The 18,674-nt window shown below is 42.0% G+C and overlaps 1 protein-coding gene across 7 annotated transcripts in view; it reads right to left on the bottom strand.

The window, feature by feature from the left end:
* Gen1 (GEN1 Holliday junction 5' flap endonuclease) overlaps window positions 1-18,674 on the bottom strand; it is a 40,036-nt gene that overhangs the window by 14,473 nt on the left and 6,889 nt on the right. For 5 of the 7 annotated variants that reach the window (XM_063232373.1, XM_063232358.1, XM_063232351.1 and 2 more), the window contains exons 2-8: window positions 18,394-18,575; window positions 17,608-17,794; window positions 14,117-14,293; window positions 12,548-12,658; window positions 4,787-4,860; window positions 1,505-1,596; window positions 206-347 (exon numbers count right to left, since the gene is read on the bottom strand). In XM_063232373.1, the coding sequence (XP_063088443.1) occupies window positions 206-347; window positions 1,505-1,596; window positions 4,787-4,860; window positions 12,548-12,658; window positions 14,117-14,293; window positions 17,608-17,794; window positions 18,394-18,554 (944 nt within the window). In that variant the 5' untranslated portion in view covers window positions 18,555-18,575. Of the gene's footprint in view, window positions 1-205; window positions 348-1,504; window positions 1,597-4,786; window positions 4,861-12,547; window positions 12,659-14,116; window positions 15,165-17,607; window positions 18,576-18,674 lie in introns of those variants that run through there. The other 2 variants (XM_063232381.1, XM_063232387.1) reach the window with 2 other exon arrangements.

Here is an 18,674-nt window from a genome sequence, read left to right on the forward strand (position 1 = left end):
GTGAAACCCTGTCTCAAAATTAAAGGGCTGCGGATGTAGTTCAATGGGAAGGCCCTGACTCAATCCCCAATACTGGAACACACACAGGCAAAAAAGGGACACATGCAAGATGATTAATCTATACTTGAGATTATGTGAAAACAATTTAACCACAGATGTGTATACGGGTCATGTCCAGAAAAGAAGTTTCCTAAGAAGAACTTACCTCATGACACTGCTCTCCACTCCGTTTGGCGGCTCCTTCTGATGCCATTCACAAGGACAGCGGTACTCATAGTCGTGTGGTTCACAGTATCTATCACTTCTGCACAGCCAGCATCCATGACGTTCATGATCCTTTGGTGAACCTTCATGGAGACATAAAGAAATACAACTTTCACTGCTTTTCAATATTTATTTTGCATAGTTTTTGCTATTATGTAAATTTTCAAAAGTTAGTATTGCCTCAGCACAATGCATATTATAAAGGCTCCAATACATTTAAGTTGCACAAATGATACCATAGGATAAAATAGACTGAGCTATTAGTATCACAGGACATTTTAAAAAGTACTATTTTATTTGAAAGTATTAATTTTTCAATTGGAATTATACATTTATCATATTCAGAAAATGTTCTATTAAGTGGCCACATACTAGAAAAGCACAATGCAATTAGCAAAAAAGATGACTTGAGGAGTTCATAGACAGACTTCTTTAACGGACGGATTAAAGCTGATTACCTTGCCCATGGTCTACTCCCCGGTACAGGCATGGTTATCTTTAAACTACGCTCAGAACATAAACTGATTATGACTGCAGCACCTGTGTGGAGATCTAGCTTCCTTTACAATGATAAGTGTGATTACTTCTATCATCGTTTTTAAAATACGGAGACTATAAACCTAAAATTGTCATTTATAAGTTACCAAAACACTGTGGAAAGGTACCCGTTCATAAAACATTTTCTTCCCTGACTTCATCTGTAATCTGACAATGTTTATGAAGAACACTTGTGAAGACACACAGATAAAGCTGAATGTCTTGTAAGAGATAAGCTAACCTTGTTTCCTCACTGCTTTGGAAGTGACAGATCTTGGTGACCTAGTGCATGGTCAGTAGTTTCTCTTTTTTAACCAAAACTGAGGAAAATCCAAGCTATTTTCATTAAGATTGAATATGCAATAGAGTGCATTATCTTTATACACAACAGAAACATAAGACAATGAAGAATTATGTTAGTATCTAAAAATAAATCACGGATCAAAGACAAATGGTTTCAGTTTCTTTCCCCCCAGATCTTACATTTTCCCTTAAATGGATTTGTATATTTCACTTGACATTTACTGGATACTTACTGGTACATAACACAACTTCTGACTCCAAGGTGTTCCTTACTTAGCAGGGAAAGCAATTTAAAAGCCTCCAAGTGCTATTAATACAGTTATGAGAAACTATTAGGATAGAAGTGAAAATGTGAACATTAGACTGTAATAGTCTGGAGACAGTCCCTGTATCTTCTTACCTGGATGAGCACACACAGAGCAATGGGCTGGTTTTTTAGCTACTTGTTGCTGTAGACTAGAGTGACGTGAGATTTCATTCCACTGATCAAATCTTTAATAGAAAATGGTTTAAAATGAGAAGAGACGGTCACAAAAACGCCCTGTTCTAAGTGTCAGTCTCATTTGCCTCCTTTCACCTGTTCATCATTTCTCCACTGATGATGAATTTAATGGCCTACCCTGGGAAAACACTTGGTCACAAACCTTATTGACCTATTTTTTTTTTTTTTTTTTTGAGACCAAGTCTTGCTCTGCAATTCAGGATGGCTTTGCACTCATTTTGCAGCCCAGGCTGGCCTTGAACTTGTAGCAATCTTTCTGCCTCAGCCTCCCAAGTGCTGGGATGACAGGTACATGCCACCACATGCAGCCCTGGGACAGCAGAATTGCAAAAGCAGGGAGGAGAGGATAATTACGTACATAGCTATGTATCTGTACACAGTAAATGAATACTTAGACACATTCAGTGTTTCTTTTTATTTTTGGCACAGGGAATTGAACTCAGATTGGGCCTCACATTACAAACACTCCTAGATGCCAACAAATTCGCAGAAGTAGCCCATGTGTCTGCCACTGAGCTACATCCCGGGGCCTCAGCGTTTCTTTAAAAGAAGCTTGCAAAAAAACAACACTTAGGGAGAATGTTTTGCATGTCTTTTTTTCTCTTCTCTGTATGTCAGAGTATACAAAAGTCTTGTACGTGATTGTTCTTCTGTATTAAAAGATAATGCAGCGGGGTACGGTAATGCACACCTGTAATCCCAGCTCTTGGGAGGCTGAGGCAGCATGACTACCTGGAGTTTAAGGCAAGCCTGAACTGCACAGTGAGATACTGTCTCAAAAACAAAACAAAGAAGAAAACTCAAACAAAACAGAAAACAAAAAGATAATGCATAAATCCAAACACAACATGAAGCTTTTGGGTAAAATGTGTTTCAAAAGTCTACATCATTTCTTAATTTCTTATGCAAATATAAAATGTCATTAGTTTAATGTAAGATTTTAGGAAACAAGTATATTACTAAGATTCTAAGAAAAGTTAATTTGATTTTTGGCTACAGTTTCAGGTTAACTTAAAACCACCAAGAAAGTTATGTATTAATTATAAAATATCAACTATAAATTTTGTTCCCATAATTATAGAAATTGCAGATATAATTAAAAGCTAAATTGTATCTTCAGTTCATTGGATTATGTCTGGTAACTTAAAGAGTTATAATTCAGCTATTGGAATTTGTTCATTTACTATAAAGACCAAGCAAGATTTTGCAAAAAAATTGGCATTAATTTCAATACTAAAGCTTCAAAAATTAAAATTAATGGGAAAAACGAGTCTGAAGTAGTAAAATTAGAATGTCAATTAGAAAAAGAAATGCAATTTTGTCTCTGTTGAAACAAACTGATTTGTCTGTGTGGTGACGCATTGCCTGTAATTCTAGCACTTGGGAGGCTGAGGCAGGAGGATCACTGTTATCTCGAGACCAGTCTGAACTGCAGTGAGACCCTGTCTCAAAGACCGAAAAGGAAAAAAAAACCCAAACAAGACAAACTGCTTAAATTTTGTCCAAGTACCTTTTACTGAAACTGTTTCTATAACTGCTGTATCTGTTTGCTTTTCCTTTCTTATTTCATTCTTAGTTCCCAAGGATTCTCTCACTCATAATAATGCTGAAGCACACCTCATCTTTACTATCAGTGATGTCAACAGCGGTTTAGTGCTGTCTCAGTGCTAATAAAGCTTTACAGCTTAAAGGACGCTGTTACAGGGGAGTGCAGTGACTGGAAAACTGTCCTGCCCATTAGGTCTTCGTTTTCATCACAGCATCCCTTTTCAGGTCGTCGGCACCTCAAACCTCCTGCAGGGCATGACTGTGCTAAGTCTCCTGGTTCCTGCCTTAATTGTTTATTCTATGCTCTATTATTAATTTTACAAGTCACCACTTTTCTCGAATGTAATTCCCATGTTCTTGAGAGAAAACAGGACAGTCTGAAAGCTTCATCACAATCTGCACATCAAGACCTGGTCGCCAGCGTTCTAGCTGGGAGCTTGCATAGATTGGAATGGACTCACATGACGGACACTCCTTGATGCCAAAAATCCTCGAAGTAGCCCATGCGCCTGCGACACTGTCCCAGCCGTGCTGCTGTGTGCTCAGCGTAGGTACAGAGAGGCAGTGCACAGCTCGTCAGGGACTTTCTGTGTGTTAGTGTGTCTGTGGTTTCTTACACTTCACGTTGTGCAAAGGTGTGTAAGACCCACTTCATTGGGTTTGTGAACAAATCTAACTTACAAGCATTCTCCAGCAAGGAACTCCCCAGTAAGTCAGGGACTCACTGTATACGAGTCATCTTGTACCCACCCTCAAGTTGTAGAATCAGGAGTAAACTCATAGCTGCTCACAATGAGTGGCCACGTGAAAGAATTTCAGTCAGGGTTTCTCATTTGGAACTCACTCCTGACACTGCACTGGTACAAAGGAAACACACTACCAAGCTTTCACCATAGCTCGGTGTGGTGACGCACACCTGTAACTCCAGCACTTGGGAGGCTGGGGCAGGAGCCCATCTCGAGGTTAAGCCTAGCATAGGCTACCTAGTGAGTTCAAAGCCAGCCTCAGCTACATAGCCAGACCCTGTCTCAGAAAAGCAAAAAGCAAAGCTTTAGATGCACAGTCTGAAGTTACTCAAACGCCACATTTATCTCAAGCAGCCTGTACAACAGCCTGTGTCACTGGGCATGGTGGCAAGCCATGGTGTCACCCTCCACACTCAGGAAGTTGAGTGGACACGGTGAGGCTGGGCTCTGACTGCGCCATACAGTGGAAAGAAACATCCATGTTTGCTGGGGCCAGCGCCATGGTTATCAATAAATGCATCTGTCACTATACATTTGTGTTTAATGATTAGTAATTATTTCCAGCTCGGCATAGTGGTATATGTCTGTAATCCTAGCACTCAGGAGGCTGAGGCAGGAGGGTCACTACAAGGTGGAGGCCAGCCTGGGCTACACAGTGAGACTGTCTCAAAACAAACAAAACCACCACCAATAACAAAAGACAATATGTTCCTAAATATACAATGTAGCCTAAAACATATTCTCATCCTTCCACTGGAAAACTTCAGAACAAATGTTATTTTAAAAGAAAATTTAAAAACAGTTAAACAATACGAAAATCCTCTTTTGGAAAGTATAATCATTTAAATAAAAGCCCAATGTAGAAGAAAAAGCCGTTTGTAGTTACCTCTGAAGCAAACTTTCCCCTTTCAAACTCTGTATAAGTTTCAGTGCTTGCTCTCTTCCAACTCCAGGAACTCCCTTTCAGAAAATGGGAAAGAAACGCACATGTTAATCAACAGGGAGTGGCTAACCAAAGTGCAGTGCATCAGTGCAGGGGCAGACACCGCAGCAGAGAACATAAGCCAGCTGTGGGGGCGCACATCTATAACCCAGCACTCGGGAGGCTGAGGCAGGAGGGTCACTGTAAGTTTGAGGCCAGCCTGGGCTACACAGTCAGTTCAAGGCCAGCCTGAACTGCAGAGCAAAACCCTGTCTCACAAAGACAAAACAGAACAAAATAGAAATGGGCAACTCTATGCATATCTCAGTTACTTTTCTCATCGCTGAGACAAACTACCCGGCATCTTCTGGTCCAGGAGGAAAGGCTCACACTGAAGCCCTCCCTCCGTCTGCAGAGGCCTCAGTCCACGGTTGGCTGGCTCCAGGCCAGGGTGGCATGGCAGGGGCATCACAGAGGAGAAAGAAGACGGGAAAAGGCATCGAAAGCAGGGTGCGAGCGCCCGCGCAGCAGCAGCCCTCTTGCTGGCCCTTCTGCTCTAACCAAGCCATGCGCGCTTAGGCAGGTGGTGCTCATGCCTGGGGTGGGGGGGGCCACCTTCCCATCACCCACACCCAGAACTGTGCCAAGCACGCAGCCGGACTCCGGCCTCCCACAGGCTAGGCCTGGCCACCTCTGAGAAGCCCCACCTGTGCCCGCAGGATGGATGCTATGACAGAAGCCATCAGAGTGCACAGTGGTAGGAAACACTGCAAGACATAGCTTAACGTATAAAATAAAATCGTAATGCATGGCTTGATGTAGATCTGTAACTCAAACAGCAATCAGATTGTTAAGTTCACGTCCACAAAAAAATTCAGAGGGTGACATCCCAGACCACTGGCACTGTTTATTTCAGGAGAAAAAGGGACAGTTTTAGAGGGCTTTCACTTCTGTGTTGTTTTGATGTTTTGTTACATTTGTGATTAGTACAAGTAAATTTAATTATGTGAATATTTAATATTTAAAATTTGAAGACCGGGACATGAAAAAGAGGAGGTCCAAGTTAACTATTATTAAAATGTAAGAAAATTAAAATGTGAATTTAAAAAATTAAATTTGGACATGAAAATTATATATATAAGCATATTCACATCACCATTTCTAGTCTGGGCCTCCTGGCTCCTAATTTATGATTATGCCCTTACAAACAGGGCTGCTGCTCAGCCAGTGAGCACCGAAACAGACAGACAGACATGTCAGTGTTAAAACACCTCCAGACTGGCCAGTAATAGCAGGAGGACCCTGACACTTCCAGCCACCTACACCAGACTCCAGCTACTCAACAGCAGCTCCTCGGCATAGCAGAGGCCACTCCCAAGTCTGTTCCATCTCTATACCCATAGCGGCACCTTTCACACTCTAGTTACATACACTGTATATAACATTTATATAACACAAATATATAATGTATGTAAGAATTTGTATATAAATTTTTTTATGGTACTGGGGTTTGAACCTAGGATCTCAGCAGTGAGTCTCGCACCCCTCTCCCCCTTTTCTGAGACAAGGTTTTCCTAAGTTGCCCAGGCTAGGTTTGAACTTGTGAGTCTCTTGCCTCGGCCTCCCAGAATGCTGGGATTAGAGACACATACATTATGCCCACATGTTAAGATATTTTGGGTATTATCCATCTTGTATTAGCTTTTAGCAACAATACAGATATTCCAAAGGCAAATCATGCTACCAGACAGTCTTAAAAAATCTTTAAAAATATAAAGACATAGCAACTTTGGTACAAAGAACAAAGAATGTCAAAAGGACAAAGACTAATATAAATACCACTGCACTGAAGTTGGTTTCTGTGAGTTCAAGTTAGCAAAGAACCTAGATTCAACACTGGGTTGTTTCTAGATTTTAAACGCTAAAACTACATATGGAAAATAAGGGTTTTTATTTCAGCACGAAAATGTCCATAATGGTTTTGGTATTTAAAGTTTTTTTTCCTCCCACTTTTTTCTTAACAGCTAAACAATACTTGATTTCTGTGTTTGGCTACACAGACATATGTTACATACATTACAAAACAGGGCTACTGATTTTACTATTTTCTTTATTTTAGTCCTTCTCCTAGGCTTAAGGGTTTGGTTACTTTTCTCATTGCTGAGACAAAATACCCAACACCAAAACTAACGAAAGAAAGGTACACGGCTTGTAGAGGTTTCAGCTGGCCTGCTCCAAGGGGGAGTGAAATGGCAGAGGGGTGCTGCAGGGAAGGGACAGTCCATGGCAGGTGGAACGGAGCAAAGCAGCAAGCAGGGCCAGCAGCGGAAGCTCTGTCCCACTACGTTCTACCCAGGCAGCAGACTTAATGACTGAGCCATGCACACCAGGTGGGCTCTGTCAATCCCAGTATCACACAACCCAGATCCAGAAGCCCTCCCAGACGGCACCAGCCTGGGGGGACCTCAAACCCAAGTCACAGCACTTAAGGGAAAAAACACTGCACTGCACTGTATTTTTTTGTACTTCTCTTGGGAACAGAGGTACTGAGATTTGTAAGGATACAGAGATGATCCATAGGACATAATGAAGGAAACATATAGTAAGACATAAATTCCAGTCATTATTATTTTTAAATATGATATTTAACAAAACCAGATTATCCTCACAATTCTTAATTCACCGCATCTCCTATACTGCATAATCATTAATGTATGTTTCCACAAACAAAGCACTGTGCTAGCTAAGAGGCCCAAAGCTATGAATGGCTTGTTTCCCTAACCATGCTGCGGAGCACCAGTAATAACACGGAACATGTACAACTGGTAAAACACAATGCTACTGAAAGCTAAAGACAGACAAAACAAAGACAGCAATGAGCTCTAGCTTTAAACAAGAAAACTATTTCTGCATGTGGTGGCTGACTGTGTCAATCTGAGACATTTAGCAGTTTAACTAAACTAGCTTAGCAATTGTACACCCTGTGGTAGCTCATCCCCGGGCTGGCATAAGGGAAGAACAAGAAGATGGGTTCCGTTCTTTGGAGAAGCTCTAGTCTTTGTCTTTGGCTTGGATTAGTCTCCTGGCTCTCAGGGCAGACTCTTCGACTTCTGCCTTGGATCCTTCGGCCTTCTGTCACAGACCCATCAGCCTGCTGGTGCAGACTTGCACGGGGCATCGGAGTGGACTCCAGATCTTGGATTGAACCCTTCGAGCTCCAGTGTGCAGACACCTTCTGCATGCTTCCTCATCCGACTCTGCTGACCACCAGAAGCCACTCTCGTAATTTCTTGGACACTTGTCTATCTCGTGTTGTATCTGTTTTCCCTAGTGTGCCCTGACTAACACAGATTTGGGTACCGGGATTGGCCCTAGAGAAATAATGGCCTTCTTTAATGGCTTCAGGGGTTCCTGGACTGGGCTCTGCAATGTGGTGAGACCTGAAGACATCAAGACCTCCCTTTACTTCTGTGGGGGTACACTGATAACCCCTGGCATGAACTGTTTACACTAATACGCTGCATGAATACATTTGATTATCCTAACTCACCACGTATGAGATGCAATGAATTTGATAACTCTGTACGTGAAAATTCTGTATACCTCTGGCAGAGTAGGAAATATAATGAAGCTGGATGGTTGGTCTTAACCTCTTTGGACAAACTAGTAAAGGAAAAATCCCATCTCCATACACACATAAAAAATTGTAAGTTTCTAAGTGTGTCCTGATTGAAAATCTGTCTTTTAGCAGCCCTGGCTGAGACTGCAGAAACTCAAACACAGTCTCTCATAACTGGACTGGCTGAACTACCATGTAAATGTAATACTCAGCCCTGAAGGGAATCTGAGGCAAAGGTGAGGGCGCTGACCAGACAAGAATGGGATCCTGTAAATTGGGACGGAAGTGCATGGGAGGGTCCTGAGAAAGTTGAGGATACTGATTTTCTGGGTGCTACTGAAGTTATTCTGCCAGCAGGAAATTTTCCCTCTTGCAGTGTTGGCTCTCCTAGCTCACCTGAGGAAGCTAACCCTGTGTTAATGAAGCAGGACAACACTGACCCTCCTCAGGACTCACCCTCAACACCTACTTCTGCTTCCAGGCCTACAACCAGCCTCAAATCACTGAAGGGTCCTAAGGGTGAGGTATACAGTGTGACCCATAAGTTTTCTCTTATAAGCAGAGACCCAATGAGCAAGCACAGAAATGGGTTTTATGAGTGTGGAATGATGGTGGCAAAAACATACACCTGGATTAGGCTGCATCTGTGGGCCCATGAAGTAGGGATTCTGAAGCTTGTGGAGTAAAGAAGGTGCCAACAGTTTACCTGGCTGGTTGGCAGGAGGGTGGCTCAAAGGACAGCCCACTGTGAATGAGTCAGAGATGCCCGGTGTCCCATGGCTGACTACTGATGAGGGGATTTCTAGGCTCAGGGAAATGGGAATGCCAGGGTGGATCTGTCTTGTTAAACCTGATCCTCCATGTCGGGATGACCCAGATGATGAACCCTTCACCAACACCTTGAGAAACTGATTTGTGAGGGGGCACCGGCACCCCTGAAGAGCTCTGTCACTGCTCTTCTTTATATACCAGACCTTACAGTGCAGACCACAGTTACTCATTGAGGGTGATGGGTTTACTGGACCCGGAGGGGCAGAGGTCAAGTGGCAGCACTCAATCGCTTAAGATAGTGTCTCTGTACTTACTGTAGTGGACAGCAGAAGCAGAACAAGAACCAGAATGATCCAACATGTGCAGACCTATGGCACTGGCTGATTAGCCATGGCGTTCCCAAAGTGAAATAGACAGGAAGCCTACAAAATTTTACTAGATTTAAACAATAAAAAAATGTAAGGGCAAATGAGCAGAACCTTACTTCAAATCCTAACAGGGAATCATGGCCCCTCAACAAGTTTCCAGATTTGAATCAGTTTACAGACTCAGAGCCCCTTGAATGATGGAGGCCAGGTCCCCGTGGGGCAAGATCTTGATGTGCTAAAAATTTATTAGTCTTCCTCCCATCCTTCCCCCTTGCTTGAGTGACTGCACACTGGGGAAAGGAGAATGATCAGACATATCGGGGACTACTGGACACTGGTTTTGAACACTGATTCCAGGGGATCCAAAATGTCAATGTGCCCTCCAGTAAGAGAAGGGGCCTATTGAGGTCAGGTGATCAATGGAGTTTTAGCAAAAGTCCAACTCACAGTGGGTCCAATAGGTCCTCGGATTCATCCTGTAGTCATTTCCTATTCTGGAATGTACAATTGGGATTGATGTACTTACTACTTGGCAGAATCCTCACACTGGTTCCCTAACCTGTAATGTGAGGGCTATGATGGGAAGGCCAAATGGAAGCCACTAGAGTTGCCTCTGCCTGGTAAAATAGTAAACCAGAGGGAGTATTGCATTCCTGGAGGGATCCCAGAGATTACTGCCACCATCAAGGACTTGAAGGATGCAGGGGTGGTGGTGCCCACCACATCCCCATTTAATTGCCCATGTGGCCTCTGCAGAAGACAGATGGGTCTTAGAGAATGACCATGAATTACCATAAACTGACTCAGGTGGCGACTCCAATTGCAGCTGCAGTACCAGATGTGGTTCCCTTGCTTGAGCTGATTAACACATCTCCTGGTCCTTGGTATGAGCTACTGATCTGGCAAATGCCTTCTACTCTATACCTACCCATAAGGACCAACAGAAATCATCTGCCTTCAGTTGGGAGGGTCAGCAAGGTACCTTCACTGTCTTGCCTCAGGGGCCAGCCCTGTGTCACTGTTTAGTCTGCAGGGATCTTGATCATCTTTCTCTCCCATGTGGTATCACACTGGTCCATCACACTGATGATGATAAGTTGCCTGGGCCTAGTGGGCAGGAGGTAGCAACCACTCTGGATTTATTAGTAAGATATATGAGAGCCAGAGGATGGGAAATAAATCCAACAAAAATTCAAGGTCCTTTTACCTCAGTGAAATTTCTAGGAGACCAGTGGTGTGGAGCATGTAGAGATCTTTCTAAGGTAAAATTTTTGACAAACTGTCACATCTAGCTTTTCCTATGACTAAAAAGGAGGCCCAACGCCTAGTGGGCTTATTTGGATTTCGGAGGAAACACATTCCTCACCTAGGTGTCTTACTCTGTGCCATGTACCGAGTGACTCAGAAAGATGCTCATTTTGAGTGGGGCTCAGAGCAGGAAAAGGCTCTGTAACAGGTCAAAGCTGCTCTTCCACTGGGGCCGTATGATCCAGCAGATCCAGTGACTGACACTTAAAAGTGTCAGTGACAAAGATCTGTTTGGAGTCTCTGGCAGGGCCCCGTTGGGGAATTATAGTGGAGGCCTTTAGGATTTTGGTGTAAGGCTCTGCCATTGTCGGCAGACAACTGCTTTCCCTTGGAGAAACAGCTGTTGGCCTGCTACTGGGCCCTAATGGAAACTGAATGGTTGACTATGGGACACCAGGTCACATGCGACCTGAGCTGCCTACCATAGCCTGGGTATTATCTGACCCACCAAGTCACAAGGTTGGACATGCACAGTAACACTTTATCATTAAATGGAAGTGGTATATTAGTGATCGAGCCAGGGCAGGTCCAGAGGGTACAAGTACATTACATGACGAAACTGCCCAGATACCTGTGGATCTTACGCCTGCTACATTGCCTTGTTTTCCACTATGCACCTATGGCTTTGTGGGGTGTATCACATGATCGGCTATCCAAGTAAGAGAAGGGCCTTCTTTACGGATGGCTGCACACATGCAGACACCAACCACAAGTGGTCAACTATAGCATTACAGCCCCTTTCTGGCCAGATGTGAGACTATACTGATTCACAGGCCACAGCCAATGATATGGCCAGGAACTTGGAAGGAACATAGTTGGAAAATTGGTGACAAACGTATTGGGGAAGAGGTACATGGACAGACCTCTCCATGTGGGCCAAGGATGTGACGCTTCCCATGTAAATGCTCAACAACAGGTAACACCAGCAGGAGAGGACTTTAATAACCAAGAGGATAAGATGATTCGTTCTGTGGACAATGGCCAACCTCCTTCCTTAGCCTCCTGTCACTGACCGATGGGCCCCTGAACACAGTGATCACAGTAGAGGGATGGAGGTTATGCAGAGGCTCAGCAAATGAACTTCCACTCACCAAGACTGATTATACTTCTTGTTTTGTTTTTCCTTTTTGAGAAAGGGTCTTGAGCTCACTTTGTAGCCCAGGCTGGTCTCCAACTTGCAGTGATCCTTCTGCCTCAACCTCTCAAGTGCTGGGATTACAGACACTACACTTTTTTATTTTTAAAAATTCTTTGGGTTTTTTGAGACAGGGTATACAATTCAGGTTAACCTTGAATTATGTAGCAGACTGGCTTTGAATTTGTGGTGATCCTCCTGCTGCAGGATTCCAAGTGCTAGGAGTGTAGGCATGCACTACAAATGTCTGCTTATATTGCTTTAAAAAGGTAATCAAAGTTGGAAGTGAGTTAATGGTTTAACTAAGGTTCAAGCTGTGGCACTACCCACTACGCTATTCTCACATTCAGTATCACAGGTCAGCGTTTAAACTTCTGAATTGTCGTTTTAGTTACAGTATGGCTTAGTATGCCATTTGTATTTTAAATTAGATCCTCAATCATGTAACTGTATCACACTCATATTTACACAGGATACAAGGTACCAAAAAGACACACTGAACAGTGAGTATCACTTTAGCTTGCCTTGGGCAGGTAGTCACATCCAAGAAGTACGGCGAGAGCAACCAGAGCATCTCTGTCCAGGCCGAGCTTGTTTTTGATGGATGACGCTGTGTAGCAGTCAACGTGTGGGTCCTAGAGACAACAGAGCTTCAGCTTCATCTTCCAAAGCTCACACAGTGCTCACACAGCAAGTAATACTACAAAAATAACTTGTGAGATAGCTTTAAAAGTAGGAAAGTTATACTCATCTCTGAAATCTTGGTAGAATCTAACACACAGTTTGCAACATTTCCTCCCACGAGAATGCCTAGACACCTTTCACATCAGTAATATGTACCTTTTCAATGGTTGGTTATTACCGGCTCACAGGGCTGAGTCAGTGCTTTCCAATGGAAGCACTATCAGCACCCTGGCAGGGAGGAAGAATGCTGAGCAGGAGGCTGGCATGCCTGGGACAAAGCTTGCTGTGTAGGTTCCCTGCCCAGCTCTGAATTGTCAGAATGGAGACACCCACAGCAGCAACCAACTTCCCTTCTCCCATCAGTGAGCACTGGCTATTGGCTACATTTTTGTAATTACTAACAACACTACAATGAATATCCTGTCTGTGTATCGCTTCTTGCACACTCAGGTGTTTCTGGGTCAAAGTTCACATACAACTTTGTGATATAGTACTGAAAATGACCTAGAATTAAACCATGTGAAACGTGTTTCTTTAGTATAGAAATTCACATCTTGAAGACTTAACTATATGGTGATGACTTAAAATTTTAAAAATTTATTTTAGCTGATATACAAAATGCAAAAGCACATTTATAATATACATGTAACACTCTGACACACATATACCTATAATGTTTGAACCAAGTAAATCATATCAAACTCCTCAAACACACGTATTTATGGAGAAAACTTTCAAATCCTTTCTAGTTTCTTGAAACACAAAGGCTGATAAAAAATACGGTATATGGGTAAATATTTATTACAGTAAAAGACACAGTGTTATTACCCTCCCCGAAACACCCCTCTTTCTTTGAACATCCAGTTGTTCCTGTGGCTTTCTGAAGCAGTTCTGGAAGCACTCTATGTGAGTGTCTTTATGAGGTACGATAAATAATGTGCTGACGCCACTGCCAAGTGTCACCCAGCGGAAGACGGGCTCACCAAGATATTATGGTGTGTCCCCTCCACCATGCACTGGACTTAGTATGTGAGACCACTGTCTTTTCTGCAGTCAGACAGACCACTGGTTCAGAGCACTGATTAGCCAGGACAGTCTGAATGAGGACACTCACAAAAGAATTCTCCTAAGACTGCTTCAGAAGGTGGCACCAAAAGCGATGAGCGTGTCTTGAAGCAAGGGGGAGCACACTGACAGCAATTAATGGCAATGTCTTTTACTGCTTAAAAAAGAATTCATCCTATTTTTCAAACACACTATATATAAGAGTAATATGTTTAGTGACAGCAAACATTTATTTAGCAACTGCTACTTGCCAGGCATTATGGGAAGCATTTTTCATACACAGTTTCATTTAATCATCCTCTTTGAAAAGATAACTTGTAAGTGAATGCCGAAGAAAGGAGTACCTTTGGGTTCATGGTGAAATTCCGGTAAACAGTCTGGGCCCCATAGAGGAAAGCGTCCCCATCGTTAGTCAGGCAGCCGTCCACCTGACCACCAGCGTCGAGGTGAGCACACATGGCCTCGGCCTCCCCCGCTGCTTGCACCCAGGGTATTCCCAAGCTCTCCAGCATTTCAAGGCACTGAAGAAAAGCAGGTGCGGATTCCTTCACTATGTGGTTTCCATTAGAAGCAGTAATAATAGTATATTGTAATAGTAGCTATGCAGATATTTTCAAAAATATGTTGAAAAAACACAAATCTTGGTGACACAGAGGAACAACTGCTAACCTTTTACGTATGATAATAAAAATCAGATTATGGTTATGTTTCCTTTCTAAAAGGCATGCGTTATAGAGAAGCACTTAAATACTGAGAATTACACAATATTATGGCTGGATTTGCTTTGAAACAATAGGGGAATAAGGTGTGGCCAAGAGTTAATAGGTGTTTAATACTGGTGATTGGGTACTTCGGTACTGATTTAGAATTTCCTCAAGTGAAGGTTTCTAATGTCAATTACAGACCTTTATTGCTGTTTGGTTCAAGGGTATTAAGTGCAGAGTCAAGAAAGAGTTTCAAATGAGAATGAAGACTCAATGTGCAAAACTACAATCACATTTTCTCCCGTGGCGGTCAGAGCAATATAAACTCTTTTAGAGATGATGCTGGCCAACAAGGGGTTTGAAGATGTGAAGTTTTATTGGAAGCTTTTTCTCAGGCTGTTTTCCGGGGCTCTGGCCACATGACATCTGGGAGACAGTGTTGCTGCAGGTGCTTCCTCCTTAACTTAGATTAGAAATGTGCTTCATAACAGACAAAGCTATTTCAACTTCTTGAGACATCTTTCATTAAAACTCTTCGCAAAGAAGGAGCACAAAAGTTGTGATGAGGCTGGCTGCAACTTTTTCTACCCTAGGTGGCGATCTGTAGGGCGCAGGCAGTGTAGGAGAACGACCAATTTGTGCTTTTGATATTTCAAAAGTTGGTAGGGATAGGAGGGAGTAAGGCCAACTAAAAAAGTTCAAAAATATGAAAATAGTAATTAAAAAAATACTGAACTGATGCAAAGTGCCTAAGAATATCACTATTATTGAAATAAAACAAAAAGGAAAGACACAATTCTTTTTTAAGATTTTTTTTTTGGTTAATGGGGATCGAACTCATGACCTTGCACTTAACAGGCAGGCACTTTAGCCACTGAGCTAAATCCTTAGCCCCAAAAGACACAATTCTTTTATGAAGAGTTAGAGATACTAGGTCCTTAATATCCCAGGTATGAGGTCTGTGGATATTTTCAGAAACTAATTACATAAGAAATTAATTATAACCCTTCCAGATGTTTCATTCAATCGCTGAGTCATTAAGGTAAAATATTCACTAGTGTAAAGTTCTTTTCTGTGGTGCCAGGAATCAAATCCAGGGCCTAACGCCGGCTGGGCAAGTGCTCTAGCACTGAGCTACATTTTTCAGCCTTGAAAATTACTTTTGAAGAAAACATATAAGGATAGAAAACAGGCAAAATTTCAGAAGTGGAGAAGAGGTCAGGGGATGTAGTTCAGGTGATAAACCACTTGCCTAACATGTGTGACACCCTTAATTCAATCCCCAGCACCACAAAACAAGCAAAATACAAGAGTAACAGCGATTTCTTAAGAAAATTAAAACTGCAACAAAATTATTAAAAAGTAGAGAAAAATAACCATTATTTCATTCAATGTCTTTTAAAAGAAATGTGATTTTTAACACAAACTGGAAAGAAAAACAGGAAAATGAGTTAAACACATGGCACATATCCTTAATATGTAATGAAGAAAAATCAAACCTAAGATAGATGGTCATGACCATGATGTGGTTATTGTTGTGGACATGATGACCATTACCTAAAACAGGCAGACTGTTTAAACCCAACATTAAGAGACTGTTATGTATTAAACGAGGCATTTTTGTTTCTACATCCTACAAAGACAAATCCACTAATACCTAGCACTGCTCTGAGCGCACTCAACTGTTTTCCACATCTGTGCTGATAAGAGGCACAAATCCAAAAATTGCTCTGTTGATTCCACTTGGGGGTAATTTTTTCTAAAGTCTCAAATCACAATAAAAAGTCATCTACACAGAAAAATCACAAAGTAAATAATAAGTACCATCTTGGTAATGATTCCTTGTTTAACATGATTCACAACCAGCACAGATTATGATTTTTTTAATAGAATGTGGAAACAGGGCTGCTGAATAAGTGAAAAGTCTACGATAAATATATTTGTACACTGTACAACCATTCTTTGAAAAATACATATGAAAAAAGACAAAACAATAGGTGATTTATTCTTAAATTATATATTACATTAATTGGAGATAGGTTCTTAACTTCTATAAACTATGAAATATAAAGATGAAATATAGCAATAAGTAATATAAAAATAAAACCTTAACAATTACTCAAAATTATAAGCCCTAAGACAAACCAATAATTTTATACACAATGTCACAGATTTTAATAAGTGAATTAATGAGATCTCATGTATGAGATATGACTGAGAAGTACAGTGAACGCTTAAGAACATGTTTTTAATGACTTGCTACAATGAAAGACTCACTCTGCTCAGCCTCTCCAGAAGCTTCCCCTCGCTCTGAGCCCACCCGTTCATCACCCTTGCTGCTTCCTGAAGCAGTTCTGGGAGTCCCTTTCCTCACTCTCGCTGTACAGTCTCAGCAATGTGCTGACCCAGTCTTGAGGACATGGGGCACTCGCAGGGTGGTGAACGTAATCAATGTGCTGACTTTTACACCTCGAAACACACTCAAAGGAAGGACTTCCCACAACTGCTCCAGAAAATGGCAAGAATGCCACGATAAATGTGTTCAAAGCAAAGAGGAATATTTTGATGGGGAAAATGATGGTATGTCATTTGCTGAATAAAATTTTTAAAAAAAATAAGCGTTCACTACATATTTTGATCACTTCTTGTATTCAAGGAATTTTTTAAGTGCTCAAGATGCTATAAAAGGGAAGATCGAGAAAGCCTACTATAGTCTAATTACTTTGAGTCTATTTTCTCATTGTTACTTTTATCATCTACAGTGTAAGAATAGAGGGATGCCCAGTACCGATAAAAAGGAAAAAGACAAAAAAAAAAAAAAAAGAATAGAGTGATGGGCAGGTTAAAAGTCCTGCCCAGGGTGCGGATGTAGCTCAGCAGCATAGCACCTGCTTAATAAGTGCAAGGCCCTGAGTTCGAGTCCCATATCAGAAACACAAAATCCTGCCCGATTTCTAAATGCCAGTGCCAGGACTTGAACTCAAGACAGCTTTCCACTACAGCACAAACTCTTCATTCTCACAGGGGTCTTCTAGTTACAGTATGGCTAATGGCTATTGAAGTTTACAAACTTATTACATAGGGTACTCTTTAATTCAAATCAGAATTATAAACCAAATCTGAAAGCTCACCTCTCTTAATACTGACTTAAAATGTGATCTTCCTGATTTCTGAGACCATGTTTTTCCAGAAAGCCCATACCGAATCTGATTCCTCTTGTTCATGACATCAGCTTTCAGCTTTGGTGGTTCCCCTTCCATAACAAACACCAGTTTGATATCCATTTGCATTAAATATGAGATACGAAAAAATAAGTTCCTGAAATACATAAGTCAGTAACATATTAACTGTAACATTACCGATAGCAAAAACACAGTATAACACAAAGGTTATATCAGATAAAGTACCAAAAAGCTACATGGGATAAACATCTATCAAATTAAGACTTATTTTAAACACAGAGGGAATTGACCACTTTAATGCAGGGAGAGTCATGGCTGTTGTCACTGCGGTAAGGAAAATGCTTTGAAGAGGAAGCCTAATAGCAAGGAAGGAAACCGAGTGGAGCCATCTCAGCAGTACTGATGAGGCGAGATCGGCAGAGACCGAGGTGGTGTTTCTAGATGCTGAAAAGTTTGTGAAGATAAAGTCTATCTTAAAAGTAAAACCACAAATCTTCCGACTGACTCGAAGTGAAGGAGAGGCAAGACGTGAGCCAAAGGCCCTCCGCATTCTGCCCGAGTAACCAAGGCATCCGAGCGCATAGGCGAGGCAGCAGCAGCTATGTGACCGGAGCTCGAAGAGCAGGAAGAACACAGCTGCGGCCATCACAGTTAGAGCTGTTCAGTAGCCTTTCAGCTCCCCCAAGAAATCCAGCTCAGACAAAAACAGTTACGTTCCCGGGGCTTTCACTGCACCTGAGGTGAGGCTTCCTCACAGTTCCCATCATCTTTCTGACAGACTGTGCCTCACACACCCAGAGACTCAGATCAACTGCGATGGTTTTCCCACTGAGATTCTGTAAGTGGATGTGTTGCTTAGCAGGCTCCAAAATCTGCCACAAGTCATTCACTCCCATTCTGCTGATTATTTGCTTTACCTGAAACATATTTTACAAAAAACTGTAAGAAGAAGCAACTTCGGGATAGAAACTCAAACACTGTATTATGAACTAGTTCAGGACAATTCTGGACCCTTC

Source organism: Cavia porcellus, unplaced genomic scaffold (genome assembly GCF_034190915.1).
Source record: "Cavia porcellus strain 051 isolate PalLab524CR breed Dunkin Hartley unplaced genomic scaffold, mCavPor4.1 scaffold_1, whole genome shotgun sequence".
Classification (NCBI taxonomy): domain Eukaryota; kingdom Metazoa; phylum Chordata; class Mammalia; order Rodentia; family Caviidae; genus Cavia; species Cavia porcellus.